This window comes from Hoplias malabaricus, chromosome X1, assembly GCF_029633855.1.
Source record: "Hoplias malabaricus isolate fHopMal1 chromosome X1, fHopMal1.hap1, whole genome shotgun sequence".
In the NCBI taxonomy this organism is placed as follows: Eukaryota; Metazoa; Chordata; class Actinopteri; order Characiformes; family Erythrinidae; genus Hoplias; species Hoplias malabaricus.
In genome coordinates, this window is record NC_089818.1 from 18981347 (window position 1) to 19004454 (window position 23108).

At 40.1% G+C, this 23108-nt stretch overlaps 3 protein-coding genes across 6 annotated transcripts; 2 read left to right on the forward strand and 1 right to left on the reverse strand.

Annotated features, from left to right (window-relative positions):
- Positions 1-423: 423 nt before the first annotated feature.
- On the forward strand, positions 424-7348 carry LOC136675559 (ras-related protein Rab-8A). Of its 2 annotated transcripts, none has more exons than XM_066652171.1 (8): positions 424-635; positions 2021-2081; positions 2276-2336; positions 2541-2618; positions 2721-2810; positions 2994-3059; positions 3231-3281; positions 4094-7348. In XM_066652171.1, exons 1-8 carry the CDS (start codon positions 512-514, stop codon positions 4184-4186), a joined length of 624 nt encoding a protein of 207 aa, XP_066508268.1. In that variant the 5' UTR covers positions 424-511; the 3' UTR covers positions 4187-7348. The 2 variants fall into 2 exon arrangements, with proteins under 2 accessions (XP_066508268.1, XP_066508269.1); XM_066652172.1 differs by lacking the exon at positions 424-635 and adding an exon at positions 705-849.
- A 443-nt stretch (positions 7349-7791) lies between these two features.
- LOC136675476 (calcium and integrin-binding family member 3-like) lies at positions 7792-13124 on the reverse strand. Its single transcript, XM_066652025.1, has 6 exons — positions 13074-13124; positions 12490-12524; positions 11682-11793; positions 10433-10580; positions 8619-8814; positions 7792-7901 (listed from the first exon to the last, which is right to left on the reverse strand). Exons 1-6 carry the CDS (start codon positions 13122-13124, stop codon positions 7880-7882), a joined length of 564 nt encoding a protein of 187 aa, XP_066508122.1. The 3' UTR covers positions 7792-7879.
- Positions 13125-14792: 1668 nt separating this feature from the next.
- LOC136675620 (SURP and G-patch domain-containing protein 1-like) lies at positions 14793-22744 on the forward strand. 3 transcript variants are annotated; one of them, XM_066652266.1, is made up of 14 exons: positions 14793-14897; positions 16771-16942; positions 17035-17153; positions 17318-17545; positions 18027-18150; positions 18245-18348; positions 18703-18826; positions 19214-19542; positions 19916-20022; positions 20164-20341; positions 20598-20704; positions 20808-20953; positions 21572-21701; positions 22284-22744. In XM_066652266.1, the coding sequence occupies exons 1-14, from the start codon at positions 14879-14881 to the stop codon at positions 22308-22310; spliced, it is 1914 nt and encodes a 637-aa protein (XP_066508363.1). In that variant the 5' UTR covers positions 14793-14878; the 3' UTR covers positions 22311-22744. The 3 variants fall into 3 exon arrangements, with proteins under 3 accessions (XP_066508363.1, XP_066508362.1, XP_066508361.1); XM_066652265.1 differs by lacking the exon at positions 22284-22744 and having other exon boundaries at positions 18715-18826; positions 21572-21966; XM_066652264.1 differs by lacking the exon at positions 22284-22744 and having other exon boundaries at positions 21572-21965.
- The last annotated feature ends 364 nt before the right edge of the window (positions 22745-23108 follow it).

Genomic DNA, 23108 nt, shown 5'->3' on the forward strand with positions numbered 1-23108 from the left:
TACCTGGAATCATCGGGCGCAAGGCGGGAATACACCCTGGAGGGGACGCCAGGGCAACACAGACACACACACACGGAGCACCCGGAGGAAACACACGCGGACACGGGGAGAACACACCAACTCCTCACAGACAGTCACCTGGAGCGGGAATCGAACCCACAACCTCCAGGTCCCTGGAGCTGTGTGACTGCGACACCTACCTGCTGCGCCACAATTTTTCTACCCATTAATTCGCCAAACCTTCTATCCATCCTTCCTTTTATCTGTCCCTCTATCCACCATTCATTCGTTTGTCCATATCTTTATGCCTCTACCTGTCCATCGGTCCGTTTCTCTCTCTGTACAACTGTCCATGTTTCCATCCATCCATCAAACCCCAGAATTGAAGAATCTGAGTCGATTCATTTGTGAATAAAAATAACCCGATTCATGGCGAGTCGACTCCCCATCACTATCAGCGCTGTGTCTACGCGGCGCTCAGTGACCGGGCGGGATTTCCGCAATATCAAGTATGGCGAAGACTTACGATTATTTGTTTAAACTGCTGTTAATCGGGGACTCGGGAGTGGGGAAGACCTGCGTGCTGTTCAGATTCTCAGAGGACGCCTTTAACTCCACGTTTATCTCAACAATAGGTGCATTAACCTTTCAATTACTCTTTAATAGAGTCTAGTGACAGTGAAATGAGCCGCGGAAACGTTTAGCTTGAGCCGCTAAAGCTGAGGGCTTTCTTACGGGTCGCCGGTGTCGTTAACAACAGCTCTCTTTGGCTAAAAACCGACCGAATACTACAAATATATTTAATATTTCTGGGGTTCTTTAAGAACGGTTTTATTTCTACAGACGGCAGTAAGTGCAGTTGTAATGGTGTGTATTCGTCAAGTTAGCATTAGCTGAGTTGTTAGTTACTAGCCCCTTGTTGCGAAGATTGTTTATTTGCTTTTAGTGTTTGTGTTTATGCCAGACTTGGTCATAATAGTTCCAGGGTATATTACTGAATCCTAAAGTAGCTGGTGGTTAATCAAATTGGCTCAGGGTGAAACATTAGTAGGTTAACCTTAGCACCGTTGCCTGTATAACAGCATTATGTTTCCTCTGCGTACAGCTGCAGCTAAGAGGCTATGTGGTCGAATAACGTCAGCTAAACTGAGTCTAACGGGCTGCCTTTACGTCTAAAACGTCTAAAGATGTATTCCTGTTTGTATCGTTACGTTAATGGCGCGTCTTACTGCTGTTACCTGTGGCTTGTTCAAGTAAACGTAGCTAAGCTAACTCTTACACAGCAGCCCTTACACTTTCACATACGCTTTAAGAAGCTTATTAGCTATTACACTACGCTATTATTCCGTCATAGTGGACATTGTTAGTCTTTCTGAGTCGATAGTAATAGCAGTGCTGTTTATTGCTGTTTTGTTTGTTCGAAGCTGGTATCGGTCAAAGCAACGATCTTTTTCACCGGCCATAGAGGAAGTGACAAATGCTTACGTTAAAGATATAGTTCACCTCCATAGAAGACTTTTAATGTTGCCATTTAGTAACTTTCATTATGTAGTTAGTGTCATAATTATGATTTCCTGTTTCATATCAACGACTAGGCATTATAATACGTAGGTTTACGTATGTTTGAGTTAACATAGCAAGTCAAAATTGAAATGCCTTAATCATAAGACCCCTGGGTGAGATATTCAATTATAAATATGGGTTGCTGTGTCATAGAAAATCATAATTATGAGGTGCCAGAAATTGAATTGAATCTTCTTATTATTATTAGATGCCTAAATCATAACATCTCCTTATTGAGATGTCTCAAATTTATGGCTCAGATTATTATACTATAGCATCTCATAGAACGTTTCTAATTATTTTGAACTAGAAAGATCATACCTCTTTGTCATGGTTTATTAAGTGGCTGTACATATGTTGGAAACTGGCTTCCTTGTTCTACTTTGTCATCTGTAAACTATTAATAGATTGAATATTTATATCCGTGTTGTTGACCTGTGTGCTTTGTTTCTTGCAGGAATTGACTTCAAGATTAGGACGATAGAGTTAGATGGGAAGAAAATCAAGTTACAGATATGGTAAATTGCTCCACTTCTCTCTTCTTCAAAGGCCTTTCTGTCTTATGTGGTCTAGGTCAAGTGGTGTTTGTGGAACAGAACAAGTCCACTGTCAAAGTAACAGTGTTCCTCACTTGATCTTGTAATACCATTGCTTATCTGATAAAAATGAGCAAAGGAGTATATCTACATCTTCACTTATGTGTTTTTTTTAGGGACACAGCAGGACAGGAACGATTCCGAACAATCACAACAGCATATTACAGAGGCGCAATGGTGAGTTAGTGGTTGGGGGTGGGGGGGCTTCACCACAGTATGTGCATTGCAACACTAGAATTTAATGTCTGAATAATGTCTAGACGTGCTCATTTAATCTTCTTAAAACCAGTCATGCTTGTATTGCATTGTGTTGCATTCTTTGCTCTTAATGCTTTAGTGCCTCTATATTTGAGCTGGTTGCTCTATTTATCTTAATCTCAGGGCATTATGTTGGTGTATGACATCACTAATGAGAAGTCCTTTGACAACATCAAAAACTGGATCAGGAACATTGAGGAGGTGGGTGTCTTGATGAATTTGTCTCTTCAGTTGTAAGTGAATGGATGTGGTTCACGGTAAATTGTGAGAGACAGGTATAATGATAGGTTCTGTCTTCCCCAGCATGCCTCAGCAGATGTGGAGAAGATGATACTGGGGAACAAATGTGACATCAATGAAAAGCGACAAGTGTCCAAAGAACGAGGGGAGAAGGTGAGAGGGCTGTTTTTCTCCTAAATATCCAAACTTCAGAATCTTCCCTGTTTTATTTATGTGCGGTTTTGTGTGTGCAAATAAATTCTGTCAAAATAAGCACCTTTAAATTTATCCTGTGTCAAGTTGATATTGCATGTTCGATGTATTAATCAGTGGCTATCTTTTTAAATCACTCTTCAGCTGGCGTTAGAGTATGGAATCAAATTCATGGAGACGAGTGCGAAGGCCAACATCAACGTAGAGAATGTGAGTGGAATTAATTGTAGTTAGGTTAACTTATTTTTTATATTTGTTTATTTTTTTATTGTTTTTTATTTTTGTTGTATGCCTCCCATAGGTTTCCATAAATGTCTTTTTTTTCTCTCTCTCTCCTTTTCCTTATAATGTGTTTAAAATTTTCTTGCACTCTATTTATAGGCATTTTTAACACTTGCAAGAGACATCAAAGCAAAGATGGACACAAAATTGGTAAGACACTGTCCTGTCTTAGTGCATTTTTTCTTTCCTCAATAGATGTACAGTGGAACCTGTACTAACGAACGCCTATACTAACGAACTTTCCAAGATACGAATCGGGCATTTGAATATTTCTTGCCTCCACTAACAAACCACAACTCTAGAAACGAACCCGAGCTGGCGGCTGGAAATGGCTACTGACCCCAATAGGCGAGTCTCCCTGCGCCCAGACTTGAGTGAGCTTTTAAGATTAGCAAATTGTAGCTTTAGCAATTTAGCATTAGTGTAAATAGCAGACATCGAAATTCGTGCTAAGTTAAACCGTAACTACGCTTCGTCTCCCCACATTCACCGCCTACTCTCCGTTATTCCACCCCCCCCCCCCCCCCCCACCTCCCGTCATACAGCCAGTCCCTGTGTTACTCCTCCAGCCAGTCGTCATGTCTTCAATGTGTAACCACTTACAACTTTATTTCTTTTTTATTACTGTCACCACTGTATTTCCCTTTTATTTTTAGTAACGCTACATGTATTTTTTTTTTTTTACTAATTTGAGACTGTTGTAAACATATATCAGTGCAAAAAGGGTGACTTTTGGGGTGGGGGCTGGAACACATTAATTGCTTTTCCATTATTTTAAATGGGGAAAATTGACTCGAGAAACAAACTTTTTTACTTACGAACCGCGTCATGGAACGGATCAAGTTCGTAGGTAGAGGTTCCACTGTAGTTTAGTTTATAGATTATTTATTCAACAGTTCAGAACTGAATGAGAACCAAATGCTTGGCACTTTTTAATGCTGTTTTTTTGGTTTTCTCTTTAGGAGGGTAACAATCCCCAGGGCAGTAATCATGGAGTGAAGATCACCACCGAGCAACAGAAAAAGAGCAGTTTCTTCCGCTGTGTTCTACTGTGAAGACAAAAGCCTTACCGTCCACCACCCTGGGGCTGGACTTGACTGGACTGTGCTCTCGTTTTCAGCACTTTCAAGCTTTCTCTATTCTCTCCTTATCTTTCTTTCTCTCTCTGAGTATTCCTCTTCTTCCAGCCCTAGAACATTTGGAGGGCCCAGCTCCTCTCTTCTGCTTCCACTGACATGTTGGCAATGCGGTTTCTTCCCACATATGACCCCTTTTCCTGATGAGGCCGTGGTAGGCTGGTGCTGCTTTCTTCATCAAGGTTGAAGAGCTAAGTGGAGAAATGTTTGATTCACAGGAATAAAACATGCCTGTTATGTCTAGAAAGATTTCAAAGATGCGTCTCAACTGCACAGTCTCAAATCTATTTTCTTGCTTCTAGGTTCTGACAGGTTGGGCCAAATTTGAGAGCCATTCCTTTATCATTCCATTGTATTCTTCCCTCATGCTTTCTTCGACAATCACTTTACCTCACTCTGCTTATAGGAGCCTTGCAATTTGCCTTTTATAAAACATAAATTCTATTTTAAATTTTTTTGATTAGATTTTCGTCTTCTGAATTATTATTTTTTTCTTCTTCTTCCATTGACAGCCATTTTCTGGTTCTTCTTGCTCAATGTTATTTTACATCTTTACTCATGCAGTAGAGCCAGATGCACAGATGTAAAATAAGGTATTTTGATTATATCCAAATTAAAAATTGAATATTTTTTTTGTTATTGCGCTGGATCACTGCCTCTGTGAAACTAACACAACAGATTGAATGGACTTTCTGCCCCACATCATAAATTTTCTCAAGACTTTAACATAAACCAAATGGATATTGTTTCTTCCAAAAGGTTAAAATTTAAAACATTAAAATGTATTGCTTTTTTTTAGGTCTGACCTGAAGAATACAATCAAACCTTGTTTGTGGGAATTGGAGTACAATGACTATATTTAATTTTTATCCCTACCTATATGTTTAAAGACAACGCCGCTCAAAAGCACAGTCCTTCACGCTTCATGAGTGACCTCTGTGTTTTAGTTAGTAGTGTTTTATAATGTGGGAAACCCTGTGTTGGTTTATTCAGATCCTATCTAATTAATATTTAATAGGTTTCATTTAAATATGGTTTTATCAAATCTGTAAAGATCTGTAAAGATGACCTTGTTGCACTAGCCAGTTTTTGAAATGTGAAGCCTTGATGTTAAAGCTGTAGTCTGCATTTAAACAATTCTACACAGTCACCCAAAGTTTGAAGAGAGCGGCTCTTCCCACATTTCTCTGAAAATTAAACGTATAAATAGGGAGTCACAAGAAAGGCTTTTCACTCAAGTGTTTAGTGTCTAGCCTTTCCAGAAGTGTAGGCGCTATAAGAATCAACAAGGTTAGTTACTGATGTTGAATAATACATTGTAGATCTCAAAGGTCACACCAACTCATTCCTAAGGTGTCAGATATTGCTCCATCGCTTCAAAGAAATTTTCCACTGTTCCGCAGTTCAATGATGGGCCCTTAGTAACCCATAGCTGACTGCTGACATTCGCTATAGTGAGATTAGCTGCTTCATTTCATCCTATTTGATGCTTTTCTGTGGAGATTATACAAGCTGCGTGCGCACAACTGAACAGCTGACACAATGACTACAATGGGGGGAAAATCTTAAGTGATACCCGCATTGTGTGTAGTTTGTAAAATTGAGTCACTCCCTGTTTTAGACCATAGGTGGCATCATGTGCCCTACAAGACTTCACGTCACTCACTAATACCCACAGTGTGTAAATTAGCTTCATGTGACTGGGCTAATCTGGCCAGAGAACCGCTGATCCACTTCACTTTCCTATAAGTAGTCTCATAAATTGTCATGCTCTTTATGTGAGATGAAAATGCAATGCACGTCACATCATTTTTGCCAGTCGGCTTTTTCTTAAGCTTTAGTGATGTTATTTTTTTTCTTAACATGATCTTATTATTTGGCCTAGCAGCTTCACAATAGACCACATCAGTTATTAATTACCAGCGTTAATAAGCACCCATACCTTGTAAAGGAACAATTGTTCATTCATTAGGAGATTGAAAGTAGAAGCACAGTGTTTTTCCCATTTTGTTTCTGAGAAATAGACCTTTTTTCTTTCTCTCTCTTGCAGCAAACTCTAAAAGGGTCTAGTCTCATTTGTTTTTGCTTTGTTCTGTTTAAATAGCAATGAAAGCTTAGGGGAATAATGAGGAAAACCACACTTGTTTTAAATTTTACTGCACCTTTTTTGTCCATCTACTCCCAAAGATTTTCTGTGTCCACTCAAAGTTTGGATTGTCCAGCTTTTCAGTCCAAATCAACGGCCCCATTAATTCCCCCTGCCTTCTTCACCTTTCCCTAAACGTCCTGCCATTTGTCTTAAGTGCTAATACTTGATCTTTCATTTTGGATCTATGCATCATGAAGGTGACATTTCTGACCTCCTGTATTTTGCATTTTTTTCCCTCTCTTTGAGACTGCAGTAGTCACTCGTTTTTTTTCCTCTCTTAGTTTATAGCCTCTCCCTGTTGTAGCTGCCCTCTTTCCTTTTTTTGTGCAATTCAAAGGCCCTCTGAAAGAGCCTTGTATATACTGTACTGAGTCAGTAAAAGCAATGTCACTGTTCAGTGTGTCTGTTATGGTGGACCTATAAAGCAGCAATTAATCAGGCATTGTTAACAGTGTGGGTTTGATCCTTTTGTCGTTTTTCAGTCTCAGTACTTGTGCACTCTGTGCAAGTATTAGAAACTGTTTATAAAAAAAAAAAAAAAAAAAATAGTAGACAGGCAGTGCTTCCTGAATTGTTGTCAGTTTCAAAAACCGCATCAAGTTGTGTAGCGTTGACTCGAGCAGTAATAACATCTCGCTGTCAATTCTCTTTGTTCCTCTTTTGAAATCGCTGTGTGATGCATATCATTTCCATTCCTTTTATATGACCAGTTTTCATTTAATTGTCGATTGTGAGGTGAACGGGGAGAAGAACGTTGTTACATTTTTTGAAAAAACAAATAATACAAAAAAAGCAATTGTAAATAACACTCTACAAGAGAGATCTACTTAAATTGTACTGTACTTTCTAAAAACAAATCATATTGAAAAATTTGTCTGCAGTTTTGTAGATATCAGTACTTTTGATTTATTAAAATAAGAATCTTTTAAAAAGTCATCTGGGTGTTCATTTGGAGCAGTGTTGCATGATATTGAGATATTTCTTGCAATACGTGAAAAATATTTTAACGCACTTTTGATGTGACAGTTATTTAGTCGGCTAAATTTAAGCTTTGTTCTAACCCTGGAATCCCAGGCTATATTGGGGATGCGGTGGTGACGAATCAGTTGAAGAACATTTATTAGAGGAAGCAAACCAAACTACAGGGTGCAGTGGTGCCATCTTTACTTAATTACCATTATAATGGTAATATTTGGAATGAAGATTTGGAAATTCATACAGAAAAGTGGCCTTCACACAAGTTTATTACATACGGCAGTGCTAGCATTCCACAATTATTAAAAAGTCATTGGAAATATGAAAATATACATAAAAAATGCCCAGAGGGAATGTGTCAATGCTTCAGGGATTGAAAAATTTGTAGTTGTTATGAGACAGCTCAATGATTTCTTCTGATCTCTTCATACTGACCCAAGATTTTCATCCCATGATATGTTCTGCTCTTTTTAGCGCCTTTCCTCAGCTCATATTCGGATGTGGAATGTGCTGAGAAGGAAAAAAATACACATTTACAACACGTTTACAATTTACAACTGATTATTTTATGATGATTTTCATTTGATTCCAGGTAGGCTCTGGACCCCCCGCGACCCTAAATTGGATAAGCGGTTACAGATAATGGATGGAGGGATGGATTTTCATTTGTAGCTTGAAAAAATACATAATTGACCAGTTTAAGTAGCTTTTAGGAATGTTTTAGTGTTTATATGAATATCATTCATTCATTATCTGTAACCCTTATCCAGTTCAGGGTCGCAGTGGGTCCAGAGCCTACCTGGAATCATTCGGCGCAAGGCGGGAATACACCCTGGAGGGGGCGCCAGTCCTTCACAGGGCAACACAGACGCACACACACATTCACTCACACCTACGGACACTTTTGAGTCGCCAATCCACCTACCAACGTGTGTTTTCGGACTGTGGGAGGAAACCCACGCGGACACGGCGAGAACACACCAACTCCTCACAGTATATGAATATCAGCATTTCTCAATAATTTAACAAATTTTCCCCCATATATTATTTTGAATTTACAAGCTGTTGTTTGCACTGAGGACATCAACACATGCCACCAACGTAAAATGCCCTAATGTCTGTTTCATTTCAAATTATCGTTTGGAATTTTTTCTTTATATTTGATGGAAAATCTTTAAAAATGAACACATATGAAGACATATTGATCACAGACTTGTTTGCTCTAACCTTAGGAAGTCAGGGGCCCTCAGTATCATGTGCTGGAAATCCTCCAGTGAAAGGCGTCCGTCATTGTCCAGATCAGCTTCATCAATCACCTTCTCACACACCATCCTCACCTCGTCCTCAGTCAGCTCGTTCCTCGTCAGCTTGTTCAGAGTCTTCTCCAGGTCCGATTTACAGATGAAGTCATCATCGTTGAAGTCTTTGAACAAAATGGGATCCAAGTTATGTGTAAGCTCACATTACAGAAGTTCAGTATACACCGAATATTTTGGTCGCTGTTCACTTATGCCATTTTATCAGAAACACCTCCCCTACAGGTGCAATTAAAGGGATTAGAAAGTAAATCTGACTATGGCTCATCAAAACATCAGCCCCCTTTTTACCCTGCCCATTAATGGCATGATTGATTTTGACACTCTCAAGCAACAGCACATGGGCCTATGGTCAGCGTGACTGATGTCGGGTGTCAGAGGTTGTTTTTTAAATACTGTGTCCACTCACTTTCTGTGTACCCTGTTAGACACACATCCCTTGCTGGTCCACTTCGTGGCTGTAAAGTCAGAGACAGTAGCTCATCTACAGTTTGTGTCGGCCGTCCTCTAGTCCATCAGTGGACACAGGATGCTGTCGGCTGGATGTTTTTGGTTGATGGACTGTTCTCAGTCCTGCAGTGATACTGAGGGCTTTAAAAACTCTAGTAGCCCTGCTGAGTCTGATCCACTCAAACCAGCACAACACACACTTAGGCACTGAGAATAATCCATCACACAAATCATACCTGCTCTGAGAGGGTCCTGACTATTGAAGAGAAGGGTGAAATGAGGATACAGAGAAACAGGTGGACTACAGGTTGTAATTGTAGAACTACAAAGTGCTCATGTATGGTCAGTGGAGCTGATAAAATGGGCAGTAAGTGTAGATACAAGGCAGGTTTTGTGACATCTCCAGTAGAACAGTGTATATGACGCTAGGTTTTGATAGCAAAGCGTGGGTCTCATTCTGACCCACATCACAGGCTTCAATAATTCAGTTTAATTTGATTAAATTAAATTAAATGCATAACTGCCTTTCAGACTTGCATTTCCATCAGCCATGCCTGCAGCACAACTGCCTTTGTTTACTTCTGTAAATAATAAATGAAAACTTTCTCTTGACCCTTGGCAGCAGTGGAGCATGTACTGCTGTGAAATGTCAGATTTGGATCGCATGTTTAATAAGACAGCTTTGAGCACTCACACACTTCTTTTCAGAGATAGAACCCACTCTAATGAATGCCTGCATTATTTAGTTCTTCCCTTAAAGGACTGTACAAGATTAGCACGATAGAAAATCTATGATCTTTGCTACAGTGTGCCCGAGCTAGTAATTCTAAACCATATACACTATAATAGACCACACAGCTAATGGTCTGTGTGCACCTGCTCGTCCATCATTTCTTCTGCAATGAAGAATATTAACAGGGACTGTGTCCTGCTTTGCTGAAGAAACAGCCTTTATTTGAGCAAGGTATTGGACTAGCTGTTAAAACATTAACCAACAAAAACATTAGTGTTGTCACATGCTGATATTGGAGGAGTAATTCTGGATCACTCCAATACATCTCAAATAAATTGTTGGAGGTCAGTAGAATTCCAGAGAATGCAGCCTAATGCTAGATTCCTTTATACCTCTCTGTAGTCCACACTTGGCATTGGGCATGGTGAGCTTAGTCTCACGTGCAGCAGATCCACAAACGTGGACCTACGTGACTGCTAATTGGAGAAAAAAAAAAGATCTCTGAATCTGATCTTTCACCAATCAATTCCTTGAAGACTGACCGTAGATTTTGAATGCATAGTAAGCCTTCAGATCTCGTGGTGCCATTTCACTCAGCACTGAGAACATGTCCAAGAAGTCGTCCAACGTCATATTTCCTTCACCATCTTCTGAAAAGACCTCTGCAATCCTCTGTCTGAAGGGGTTATCCTGAACGAGAGATCCAAACAGCAACATTTTTGTACACTCCTGGTATTACGTATTTATATAATTTGCCCAAGATAGTGGAGCATTGTTGTGAGGGTTTGATTGCATTCAGTCATACGAGTATTAGTGAGGTCAGATAATTCAAATAATCCCAAATTTACTCTAGAGAATTCAGTTATGCTCCTCCACAGCCCATAGCTGGGGTTCTTCATTTCCCTCTGGCTCATGCTTGGCACTAGGCTCATGTGCAGCCCCTTCTATTAACTATGTGTTCTGTGGAGATCAGTATTATTATGACAATGTTTATGTGTGTTGGAATGTTGATTCAAGTGGATCAGACACAGCAATGATGCTAGAGTCTTGAAACACTGTTCATAGCTGTCCACTGAATTAAATACACTTATCTTGATGTTCCACCTTGTAGATGTAAAGTCAGAGACAGTATCACATCTGTTGCTGCAATTTAGGTCAGCCATTCTCTAGTACTTCATTTGTGGTTACAGCATGCCAGTCATTGACCAATGCTGCGTGCATATTGTTGGTTGGGGGACTAAGGAGTTAAAAAAACTCCACATCATATGTATCATTGCAATGCTAGTTATACTACCTGTTCTGGGTGGGTTCTCTGGACATCCTGATCTATGAAGGTCTAACTAAGTATGCAGAGCAACTTAATGCACCAATACGGTACATAAGGCAGACAAAATAAACACTAAGTGTGGGAACTAGAAGGTCAAACTGTGCCAAGCTGAATGCCTGTGTGAGCAATGGATGCTACTTAGCAGTAATCACTCATTAGAAACAGCTTCTACAAATCATAAGGTCATAGTTTTTCTAAAATGACAACCATGAGACCATGACCTGTTGTACTCTATGGTTTCTGTTGTGACAGACGGTTAGCGAGCAGCACCAATGCCATTGCTGTGTGGAGTGGTGTATAATGAACTTGGATAGGCTAAAGGCCCCCTGGACTTCCCTGCTAGCTCCAGTTCAGGGGATCTGATGACACATAAGCTCTCCAAGACTGCTATCAATTAGTAGGGGATACATAATTGATAAGGAACAAGGCGTGAGCGGCACTGTGTTTTGTTTGATAGACTGCACCTTCAGCTCCGGCATGCTGCCAATCAGCTCATAGGGCAAACGCACATCTGGCTGATTAGTGTAGTCCAGTGGAACGAGCTGAGGAGCCAAATCCCGATACCTATGGAAGAGCCTAGAAAGAAACAGTCATGGGCACATTAATTCAGTAAAGACATGGCAAATCGTGTGCACAAAATTTGAAATGGGTATCTCAAGCTAATCAAATTAACCTGTAGGTCTTACCCAGCATACAAGGAACGTCCCTAGACGTTCAAAATAGGTCTAAAAGTAGTCTGTCCGTTAAGGACATATTTTAAGCGTCAATGGACGTCCAAAATCCATCTTAATTAGTTAAGTGGTGACCAATCGATAACGTCAGTGGACGTCCAAAACGCGTTTTATACAAGTAATTTATTTTGGGACCAATTAATAACGTCAATGGACGTCCAAAACACGTCTAATAGTCGTCTTTTTAATGTCTGTGTTTGGACGTCTTTTCAACTTTCATTTTCAACTATAAGAGAACGTTGATTAGACGGCAGTCATTACGTTATTTCAACGTTGAATCAACGGCTAATTGTTTACTGGGCACCAATTCCCCCACAGCAAAAGTTTGGATTTTCTGTTTTCAGAATATAAAACTAATGTAACTGCAGATAGATGAACTAATAAAAATATTTTCATATGATGCCAGTTAAAAAAATGTGACTCATTGACCAATACCACCACCAGGCCTATAGGACTTATAGGTATACTATAAGTATGTGTAGATAGCTTTGTAGCATAGCATGTATATAAACCAGTTAATGAAGAAAGTACATTCAATTACCTTAAGATTTCCTTTCTGGTGAAGTATGTGCAGTCCTGTGAATCAAATAAAATTAGAGCCAAGGGTAAAAAATTGATTATTTACTCCATACATATTTCAATGCAAACTGCAGTCAATCCTATGTCAATATTAACATATTGGAAACAGCCAAAACATAAAAAGGTCCTACAAATTTTGCATAGTAGTTTTTTCAAAGTTAAAAATGAACAAATAAATCATATAATTTACTTATTATAATGTCATTTGAAAAGGGGTGCACAACATTTTGTATATGTGTAAAATAAAGTAGGTGCAATAATTATTTTCATGGACCATGCAACAATTCCAGGGACTTGTTATTTATAGATTTATGTTTATATTCGGTAAACTAAATGCATAACAAATATAGTAGCATTTAAGATACTTTATTGTCCTCGTGAGGATTTTTCTTGGACTTCACATAGCTTCGTTTGCTGCATCATTTACAAGACACACATTCACATATACAATATCTTTATTATATGTTATGTAATTGTTATTTAATTACTATTTCATATATTATAAACAGTAAATACACTGTTAAATACAAATTACTCCACACTGACCTGATATGCGTCCAGCTGCTGAGCAGTGAAGATGGTCTGCTTGTTTCCCATTCCTGCTCAAACAAAATGAGCCTCAGAGCCATTCAAGTGTTAGTGTATAAAAGAAAGGTGTGTGGGTCGATATTTCAGATATGAAATGCCTGGAACAATGGAGAGAGGATCAGGTGTCCCCCGCCAGGCCCTTACCTCGACATTATAATGGAGGCATTTCATTGTTTGCATTGCCCTGAATGGCAGGTATTTTTGGACCTGAATGCGGCTGTCGGTCAGCTGGAGTGCCAGTGGCAGCGAGCCCCCACAGAGAGAGGGGGTGACACCTCGCCCGGGGTCCGATTACACCTGCTTTACCTGCCTTATAACACACACAGTCTTTCCAGCGACATAAACCAGCAATAAATGCCCTGCATGAAACACAAATTCAAACACAAGTGATTCATTTTTAAGTTTGTCTCAAAATTACATTGACAGCACACTAATTACAGTACATTTAGTTACTGTAAGGTGCCCCCATTTGTGGATGCAAATGTTTAAATGTGCACAAACAGCTTCTATAATCATATAATCAATAAAAAATCATGGAAAAAATATTAGCCCAAGCACTTCATGTTTAATGCCAATTTTTTTTGGCTGGAGGGGCAAAAATTGATGTCACTCTGACTCTCCAGAGAATGCGGTTCTGAGGCAGGGGGACACTTGGTTTTGCAGCAGTGGAACTGTTTTTTAAGACGTGATAGAGTATTGTCCAGAAACCTCTGGGATGAGCTAGAGCTGGGTTTTGTAATCTAGAACTACCCATCCATCCATTATCTGTAAGTGCTTATCCAGTTCAGGGTCACGGTGGGTCCAGAGCCTACCTGGAATCATTGGGCGCAAGGTAGGAATATACCCTGGAGGGGGCGCCATTCCTTCACAGGGCAACACACACTCACACATTCACTCACACCTACGGACACTTTTGAGCCACCAATCCACCTACCAACGTGTGTTTTTGGACTGTAGGAGGAAACTGGAGCACCCGGAGGAAACCCACGCGGACACAGGGAGAACACACCAACTGCTCACAGTCAGTGGGAATCAAACCCACAATCTCCAGGCCCCTGGGGCTGTGTGACTGCGACACTACCTGCTGCACCACCGTGCCGCCCTAATCTAGAACTAATCATCTAAAATTAGTACCAAAACTGAGTTAGATCCTGGACTGATGCTTGATGTGCTGGGGTGTTCCACTATAGCTGTATGAGAAACTCAGGAGGGAAACAGAACACCATAGCTGAGCATTTCTCCATGAAGCTTCAGTTTACAAACGGGTGGATTAAGACCACCAGGGTTTCTTATGTCATAAACCTAAGTAATGAATCATGGTGGGGCTTTTGAGCTGCAGGTGTGATGGAGGTGATAGAAATATTAATTGCCTACTCCTAGACCTGAGAGTACTGAATGAAAGGCATTGTAAAACTGGGGGAATTATTTATTAAAATCAGAAACTGCGTTTCATAGGTTATATGTTGTGCTTTAGTGCCTAGGAGGCAGATTTTCATAAAGTGGATTTTGTTTAAATTTAAGACGTATGCTGAATGAAATGTAGGCTAAAAAGTTTCTTTAGTAAAATGCGTTGGAAATATTAAAAGAGCCGTGCAGAAGCTGTTTTTTCACGGTTACAGTACGACAAACTTGTTGAGAGTGTTTTCCCAGTAACAGCACTGTGTGTCTCCTGTGCTGTAGACGGCGGTGTGTCGAGCTCCAGTTGTGTTTTGGAGAGAACCGAAACAGTGCCGAAGTGCCAACTGAGTAAATAAAGGGCTGAAATGGACTCTAATGACGCAGGTAAACGATACAAATACGGTAAACCACCGTGGTTTACGTATTTAACGTTGAATATTCCAATTTCGGTCCTCTGCGCATAGAGAATCTTATCTCTGAGGGGAGCCTCTGTGTTAGCCTGACAGAAGCTAGCGCATTAGCCACTAGAGCCATAGCCTAACCGACAACAGTCAGGAGTAATATAGCTACAGACATGTATTATCACATATATGTGAATAGAATTAGTTGTGGTTGTTGTTGGTTATTTTGCCGTTAAATAACGGACAAGGCCTTTACGTTATCGGTTCTCACGGTAGTCCCTGTACCTCAGGGTTTTCGGAGAGGTTTATGCTGCGTTCGAGTGATGTCGGTAACGGGGAAATACCATTTTCCGACTTATTTAAATTACACCCGAACGGCGGACAAAGTCGTATTCATCCACTGGTAAACTCGGGGTTCTAGATGATACACGAGTTTACGAGATGTGGGGTATATCGCGACCTTTTACCTCTTCCCCAGAGAAAATGGCAAATATGCATTTGAAAAGAACCCATACCTCATTGAGTAGAACCCGTACGTCATTGAGTAGAACCCGTACCTCATTGAATAGAACCCATACCTCATTGAATAGAACCCATACCTCATTGAGTAGAACCCGTACCTCATTGAGTAGAACCCATACCTCATTGAATAGAACCCATACCTCATTGAGTAGAACCCATACCTCATTGAATAGAAACCATACCTCATTGAATAGAAACCATACCTCATTGAGTCGAACCCGTACCTCATTGAGTAGAAACCATACCTCATTGAGTAGAACCCATACCTCATTGAGTAGAACCCATACCTCATTGAATAGAAACCATACCTCATTGAATAGAACCCATACCTCATTGAGTAGAACCCGTACCTCATTGAGTAGAACCCATACCTCATTGAATAGAACCCATACCTCATTGAGTAGAACCCATACCTCATTGAATAGAAACCATACCTCATTGAATAGAAACCATACCTCATTGAGTCGAACCCGTACCTCATTGAGTAGAAACCATACCTCATTGAGTAGAACCCGTACCTCATTGAGTAGAACCCATACCTCATTGAGTAGAACCCGTACCTCATTGAGTAGAACCCATACCTCATTGAATAGAACCCATATCTCATTGAATAGAACCCATACCTCATTGAGTAGAACCCATATCTCATTGAATAGAACCCATATCTCATTGAATAGAACCCATACCTCATTGAGTAGAACCCATATCTCATTGAATAGAACCCATATCTCATTGAATAGAACCCATACCTCATTGAGTAGAACCCATACCTCATTGAGTAGAACCCATATCTCATTGAATAGAACCCATACCTCATTGAATAGAACCCATACCTCATTGAGTAGAACCCATACCTCATTGAATAGAACCCATACCTCATTGAATAGAACCCATACCTCATTGAGTAGAACCCATACCACATTGAAAAGAACCCATACCTAGCAATATCCATATCATTGTTTTTATTTAATTCTGTAAACATGTGATTAGTCCTATTTACCAATAAATAAATAGATAACGGTAAGTATTTTTACCACAGTCAATTCCATCCTCTATTTATTATTTAGAATTAGGCTACGCAAACTGTTTACGGTGTCTTTATGACTGATATATCTATGTAAATAAGCTCATATAAAAGTCAGAATTTCAGTGCGACTGGCCAGAATTAATCTGCTGCAATGTAAAAAATTTGGTCTCGTGACATTTATCAAAAACAAACGAGAATTACAAATGATAGTTTGACATTTTTGTCTAGCATATACCTCACTGCACCGAATGTAATGTCTTGTACACTACTGCTGGGATCATGTTAATAGTGTCTTCTCTTTCCTTAGGTCGAGGAGGATGGAAGAATAATAACAATAATAAATTTGGACAGAAGAGCAAGATCAATGTTATTATGAGGCAGGAGGAACTGATTGCTCAGAAAAAGCGAGAGATAGAAGCGAAGATGGCAGAGCAAGCCAAAAGGAACATACCGACTCCTAGCAAGCCACTACCACAAAGGTAACTTGGTTGCTACTAATTTACTAAAGCCTTATTGGTATACACCTCCTATGCCTTTCAAAACTAAGATTTATTTAATGATGCTTTTCCAGCACCCCACCTTCACAGGATTCAACCTCCCAAGGGTCAACCTCAAACAAGTTTGTGAATGACGGAAGCTTCCTGCAGCAATTCTTGAAGATGCAGAAGGAGAAGTCCAGCACAGATTCAGGTTTGAAACTCTTTTCAGACTAACCTCTTTAACCATGATTATATATGTATGTAATGACCTCACCTGAAGCCTGAGAGCAGTCATGTCATTCAGAATAATGTTGTAATTTTGTCCAGCGTAACAATGACAATGTGTAATGTATTGACTGATGCTATTTCACACAGGATCCAACAGTCATCCCAAAAGCTCCACCCCCTCTTCTCAAAGCCAAAAGAAGAGCATTCTGGTCGGGAAACGGCCTGGTTTGGGGGTTAGCAGCATGCTCAGCCAGTTTAAGAACTACTCACAGACCAAAAAGACCCCACTACAAATCCCTCGACCAAGTGTCTTTAGCTCCCCAGATGAGGACGAGGACGTGGAGGAGGATGATGCACAGTACCTGGAGGTCAAAGGTATACTCTTGACTTATTTTCTGGCAAAATTACCTCTGTCCTGTTTTAATATATTGTGGTTAAGGTAGTCGTTTATCTGCGCTCCTGTCAGTTCTTTTAGCGCAATGAGCAACACTGTCAAAACCTGGATATTTTACAGAATACCAGTGAGTTGTTCATATGCACTGTCCATAATGATTCCAGATGTTTTAAATTAGAAGGATGGCAAGACATAGGGTCCTAGGTTCTCCAGAACAATATTTGCTACAGTGCTGCAGTTTTTGATTTATTGATTGTTGCAGGAGTAAGCAGCTAATATTTTGAACCCCCAAAAAGCCTGTTGTTTTGTGTTTAGTGATGTAGGCTTGACCAAAGCTGATGAAACATGCTGCATTTAAGGATACTGCATGTTTCACAGCCTCCCATTTCCCAATGTTCTGTCTTATTAGTACGCAGTTGTGAATGTGTGAGTTATGGTGGAGTACTCATAGCCTGCTTAAAGTTTCCCCCCCAGAGGATGAAGACTTGGTCCTCATCATCAATCGGATGGCGTCTTTCGTTGCTGAAGGGGGGCCAGAGCTTGAAAGGAAAGCTATAGAAGATTACAAGGACAATCCCCTTTTCTCGTAAGTAACTGAATGTGTAGCAGCAGCATATCACACACAGTATGTATCCTGTCTTTTCATAGCAAAATAACGTAAGCCGTGTCTGCTTAAACAGATTCCTGACTGAGAGGAACGGCCAGGAGCATCTGTATTTCCGCAAGAGAGTAGCTCAGCTGAGGCAACAGAGCCAGCAGAAAGACTCACCTGCACAATTAGATGGTAAGAGTTCATGTCCTGTTTAATTGTTCTCTAATTTCTTTACCAGTACAAAGGGGGGTTGTTTTAAGAGAAGCTGTATTTTTAAGAGGAACAAAACATTCGGAACAAATGTCTCACTTTGAAAATATATCTAAGCAAATAAAAATCCTTCTAAAATCATTTGAATCTTGTTAGAATGCTACTTGGAGCTCATTCTTTGAAAAATAGAGCTTTGCCATGGGTACCTGTTCCAAGTTGCAAAAAATTACCTTCCTCCTGCCCCTCCCTCTCTTATTCCCTTACCTGCAGTAGACTGATAAGATGCAGTTGAGTAGTAGTTTGAGTTGAGTCCCAGTACTGATAGGCTGCTTAAAGTCTTCTCCTCAGTGGACGAGGAAACGAAGAAAGTGGCTGAGAAGCTGGCCCGCTTCGTGGCCGATGGAGGGCCAGAGGTGGAGGCCATCGCTGTCAAGCACAACCATGACAATCCTTCCTTCAGGTAAGACTTTTCAAACGTGCTCAGATGAAGAGGCTACATCTGTAAGAATGTTCATGTAACACTTTTCAGCATCACCACCATGTTCTCTTCTGCTGTGCTACTGGAGTGTAAAATTAGAATGGGAATTATTCAGTTGTTGAAGCTGCATTGTGAGATCAAAATACGTTTATTGTAGATCTTAGTTGCTCTTTAGACAATGGCAAACATTTTTTTTTTATTTGTATTTGCACATCTACTAAAATAGACCCATTTTAAAATGTCCAGTCTCTGTTTTAAAAAAAAATTAAAAATACTTTGTTATTAATGTCAGTCATTTATGTAAATGTTAGGTTCACATTTTGGACTGATTGATGGCATTATTGCATTATAACTCATTTTCTCTGCCAGATTTCTGTACGAACACCAGGACCCAGCTCACCACTTCTACAAGGCCAAATTGGAGGAGTACAGTGACGTCAAAAACATATCTGCAGCTCCCCCTAGTGATGAGTCGGCTTCCAGCAAAAAGCAGCCTATTGCCTCTTCACCAGCTTCAGGCCCCATCACCCCCAGCCTAGCCCAAACAGAGCCCCAGTGCCAGGACCCTGGCCCCTCGAGTGCCAAACGAAAGAGAAAGAGTCGCTGGGGTTCTGAGGATGACAGAGTGGACCTGCCAGTCCCCCCAGTAGTCATTCCTCAAATTGATAAGACTGATCCTGACACTCCATCCCTTTCTGGTATTGTACAATATTTGTATGTGTTTCAATGAACATCATTTAGTGTTAGGATACTGTGTATTAGAATTTATTTTTTTATACTGTAGGTATATAATCAGACACAATTACTGTAATTACAAGACTAAAAGACTAGGATTGCATATGATTGTCAGTAGTGAAAAACTCTTCCATACCTCAGTGTAGCTGTATCACTAACTGTAGAGGTGTCTAAACAGACATATGTTTTTATGAACTACTTAATATTTCCAGTATGAGCTATAACAGTCAGTTGGGAAATGGGGACATGCGAAAGAGCAACTAACAAAATCATCCAAACCCAGAATTTAATGATTGCTTATTTTTGTAATTGAATGCTTGTGTGAATGTGTTACAGAGCAGGAGCTGAGGGGCCTAGGTTACAAAAAAGGAAAGCCAGTTGGTCTAGTGGGTGTCACAGAGCTCTCTGAGGACCAGAAAAAACAGCTCAAAGAACAGCAGGAAGTATGAAATGAGCTGAGATTTATGTATGAAATGAGTAATTAATAAATATTTCTTTTAGCGTCAGTGGGATTTGCTTTATTTCTGTGTGTTCATGTGTGTAAGTTTAGTCCCTCAGCAATTGTGTTTGTGTTGTGTTACAAGATGCAAGAAATGTTTGATATGATCATGAAGCACAAGCGGGCAATGCAGGAGATGCAGCTAATGTGGGAGAAGGCTGTGCGAGACCATCAGCATGATTATGACAGTGATGAAGAGATTGACGCTCAGGCGGGCACTTGGGAACACAGGCTCAGAAAAATGGAGATGGAAAAAACAAGAGGTTTGTAACTATTTAATTATTGTTTTAACAGAGGACAGAAGGGATGATAAATGGGTTGCAAGTACAGTTGGGGATTGTATTGTTAGGCATGTTAGGATTTTATTGGCCTAAACAACAAACAACAACCCTGTGGTCAAAGGAACGTTACTGGGACATAAATAACTTCTTAACACTCACCCATAGTTGCAATAAGCTATGCAATCTCACAATAACTCACAGTACGTTATCATCATGAGGTGTTTGTGTTCCTGAGCAGAGTGGGCAGAGCAGCTGACTGAGATGGGGAAAGGAAAGCATTTTATTGGTGACTTTCTACCACCTGATGAACTGGAGAAGTTTATGGAAACATTTAAAGCTCTAAAGGTGAGCAATTATGAATAAACCTGCCCTGATAAAAATACTTTGAAATATCTCAGATCTAATTTTAATTAAAGCAACCAATTTGTTTTGCCGCTCTGATGTGCAGGAGGGCAGAGATCCTGACTACTCTGAGTATAAAGAGTTCAAGCTGACAGTGGAAAACATTGGATTCAAGATGCTTATGAAGATGGGCTGGAAGGAGGGAGAGGGTCTGGGTTCAGATGGCCAGGGCATCAAGAACCCTGTGAACAGGTGAAGAGTAAAACTAACAGTAATTAAATTTAGTAACATACTGTTAAAGCAGGGCTTTGGCTCATTGGTCTAGGGGTATGATTCTCGCTTTGGGTGCGAGAGGTCCCTGGTTCAAATCCCGGACGTGCCCTGTTTCTCCGACCTGTGTTTGGGGCGGCACGGTGGTGAAGCAGGTAGTGTCGCAGTCACACATCTCCTGGAGGTTGTGGGTTCGATTCCCGCTCCGGGTGACTGTCTTTGAGGAGTGTGGTGTGTTCTCCCTGTGTCTGCGTGGGTTTCCGCCGGGTGCTTCGGTTTCCTCCCACAGTCCAAAAACACACGTTGGTAGGTGGATTGGCGACTCAAAAGTGTCCGTAGGTGTGAATGAATGTGTATGTGTGTCTGTGTTACCCTGTGAAGGACTGGCGCCCCCTCCAGGGTGTGTTCCTGCCTTGCGCACAATGATTCCAGGTAGGCTCTGGACCCACTGCGGCCCTGAATGGGATAAGCGCTTACAGATAATGAATGAATGTTTGTAAGATCCTTTCTTTGATGCGGAGTTTAGGAATCAAACCGTACTTGCTTGATATTTGAACAACAACAAAAACAGTAGTCTTACAGTATCTGCTTGTTTTCCAGAGGCACCACTGCAATAGATGGTGCAGGGTTTGGAGTGGACCGACCTGCTGAACTCAATAAAGGTGATGATGAGTATGACGCCTTCCGCAAGAGGATGATGCTGGCTTACCGCTTCAGACCTAATCCTCTGGTCAGTAATGGACAACTAAACCTGTGTGAATTAATTATACAAGGGCTAAGTCTGCTCTGTCACTCTATTCTATATATAGCAAACAGGTCAAGAATTAATGTCGTCATGAACTGGTGCTCATGATGTGCAGATTTATATTTGCATTTCTCTAATACAATGTGATTATCACAGGCGAATCCGATGTCTTATATTGGTAGTTCCTTGTTGAGGGTTAATTTAAACATTTAAAAATGTTTGGTCAAAAATGTTGAAATTGAAATCTTTTACATTTGGGAGGTTGAGGTGAGAAGAATTTCAAGATTTTTGAACCCAGCCCAAGTCAAACACAGCTTTGGTAGAGATGTCTGGCTTCTGTGAGTTTCAAACAAATATCCCAAGCTCTGGACCCCAAGAATCAGGCTGAGAACCACTCAATAAAAGTGATATGTTGAATATTTAAACAGGCACAGGTGTCATTTGCTTTTACACTCGTGAAATTATGGAGTTTCTGTTCTGTTTCTCTAATCATGTTTCTGGACTGAAAATTCCATTGTAAATGATTATATAATCTCCTGAATTTAACTGCATCTTTTTTCTTTCCAGAATAATCCGAGAAGGCCATACTACTGAAGGGGTGGTACCTGCATTGTACTGCCATTTTTTTTTTTTTTTTTTTTTTTAATCTTTTCTTTGGTGTGTTGTTTTCAAAAAAGCGCTCCATGACATCATTGCAATGTACTATGCTTTTTCAGAATTTGAAAATGTCTTGTTCTTCTGCTTTAATAGACCTTGTTCAACCAGTTGAGAGGGAACTGCGACTCCAACACTCTTCTTTAAACATTTTCAAATCAGCTTCATAGACACAGTCCCTGTTAAGATGGGAAAACTTTACACGGATGTGCATTTTCTAGATATTTTAACTGAAGACTCACTTTGGCTCTTGAGATGCACTGATTGTCTTTACAGTATGTTAACTCATCAGTACAATGTAGAAAATGGTTTCTCTTGTTTGATGTCTTAGCCCAAATCAATGTGTTATTTAGAGATGAAATAAAAAAAATATATAAATGATCCTTGAATACCATTTTGTGTGTTTGTGCTTCACTGGAAACTTCAATGATTTGTATATCAAATTCTTCTTTCATACGAAAAAAATAATAATCTGCTACCGCATACCGCGACCCTTAACTAGATAAGCGGGAACAGATAATGAATGAATGCTATTTTCATAGATTCAGATTAAGCCTGATATCTACTAAACTAAAAAAGAATTCATTGCAGTGGTGGTAAAATTTTGTCTAAGTCTTAACTTATAGGTGTGGTTTCCCAGACAGTGTTTGTAAGACATTTCCTGGACTACAGCCTCCTTTCAAAAGAAAATCACAATTCAAAATGTTGCATAGGCCAGGACTAGGCTTAATCGCTGTC

Bases quoted from the DNA above. Each gene is read 5' to 3' on its own strand.
- LOC136675620 (XM_066652264.1), top strand. The intron at 16,943-17,034 runs GTAACTTGGTTG...ATGCTTTTCCAG, and splicing joins AGCAAGCCACTACCACAAAG to CACCCCACCTTCACAGGATT. The intron at 18,349-18,702 runs GTAAGAGTTCAT...GGCTGCTTAAAG, and splicing joins CTCACCTGCACAATTAGATG to TCTTCTCCTCAGTGGACGAG.
- LOC136675476 (XM_066652025.1), bottom strand. From the start codon at position 13,124: ATGGGAAACAAGCAGACCATCTTCACTGCTCAGCAGCTGGACGCATAT. The intron at 10,581-11,681 runs GTGCAGTCTATC...TCTCTCGTTCAG, and splicing joins GCAGCATGCCGGAGCTGAAG to GATAACCCCTTCAGACAGAG. The intron at 7,902-8,618 runs GTTAGAGCAAAC...TTTCCTTCTCAG, and splicing joins AGGGCCCCTGACTTCCTAAG to CACATTCCACATCCGAATAT.
- LOC136675559 (XM_066652171.1), top strand. From the start codon at position 512: ATGGCGAAGACTTACGATTATTTGTTTAAACTGCTGTTAATCGGGGAC. The intron at 2,811-2,993 runs GTGAGAGGGCTG...ATCACTCTTCAG, and splicing joins CCAAAGAACGAGGGGAGAAG to CTGGCGTTAGAGTATGGAAT. The intron at 3,060-3,230 runs GTGAGTGGAATT...CTCTATTTATAG, and splicing joins CCAACATCAACGTAGAGAAT to GCATTTTTAACACTTGCAAG.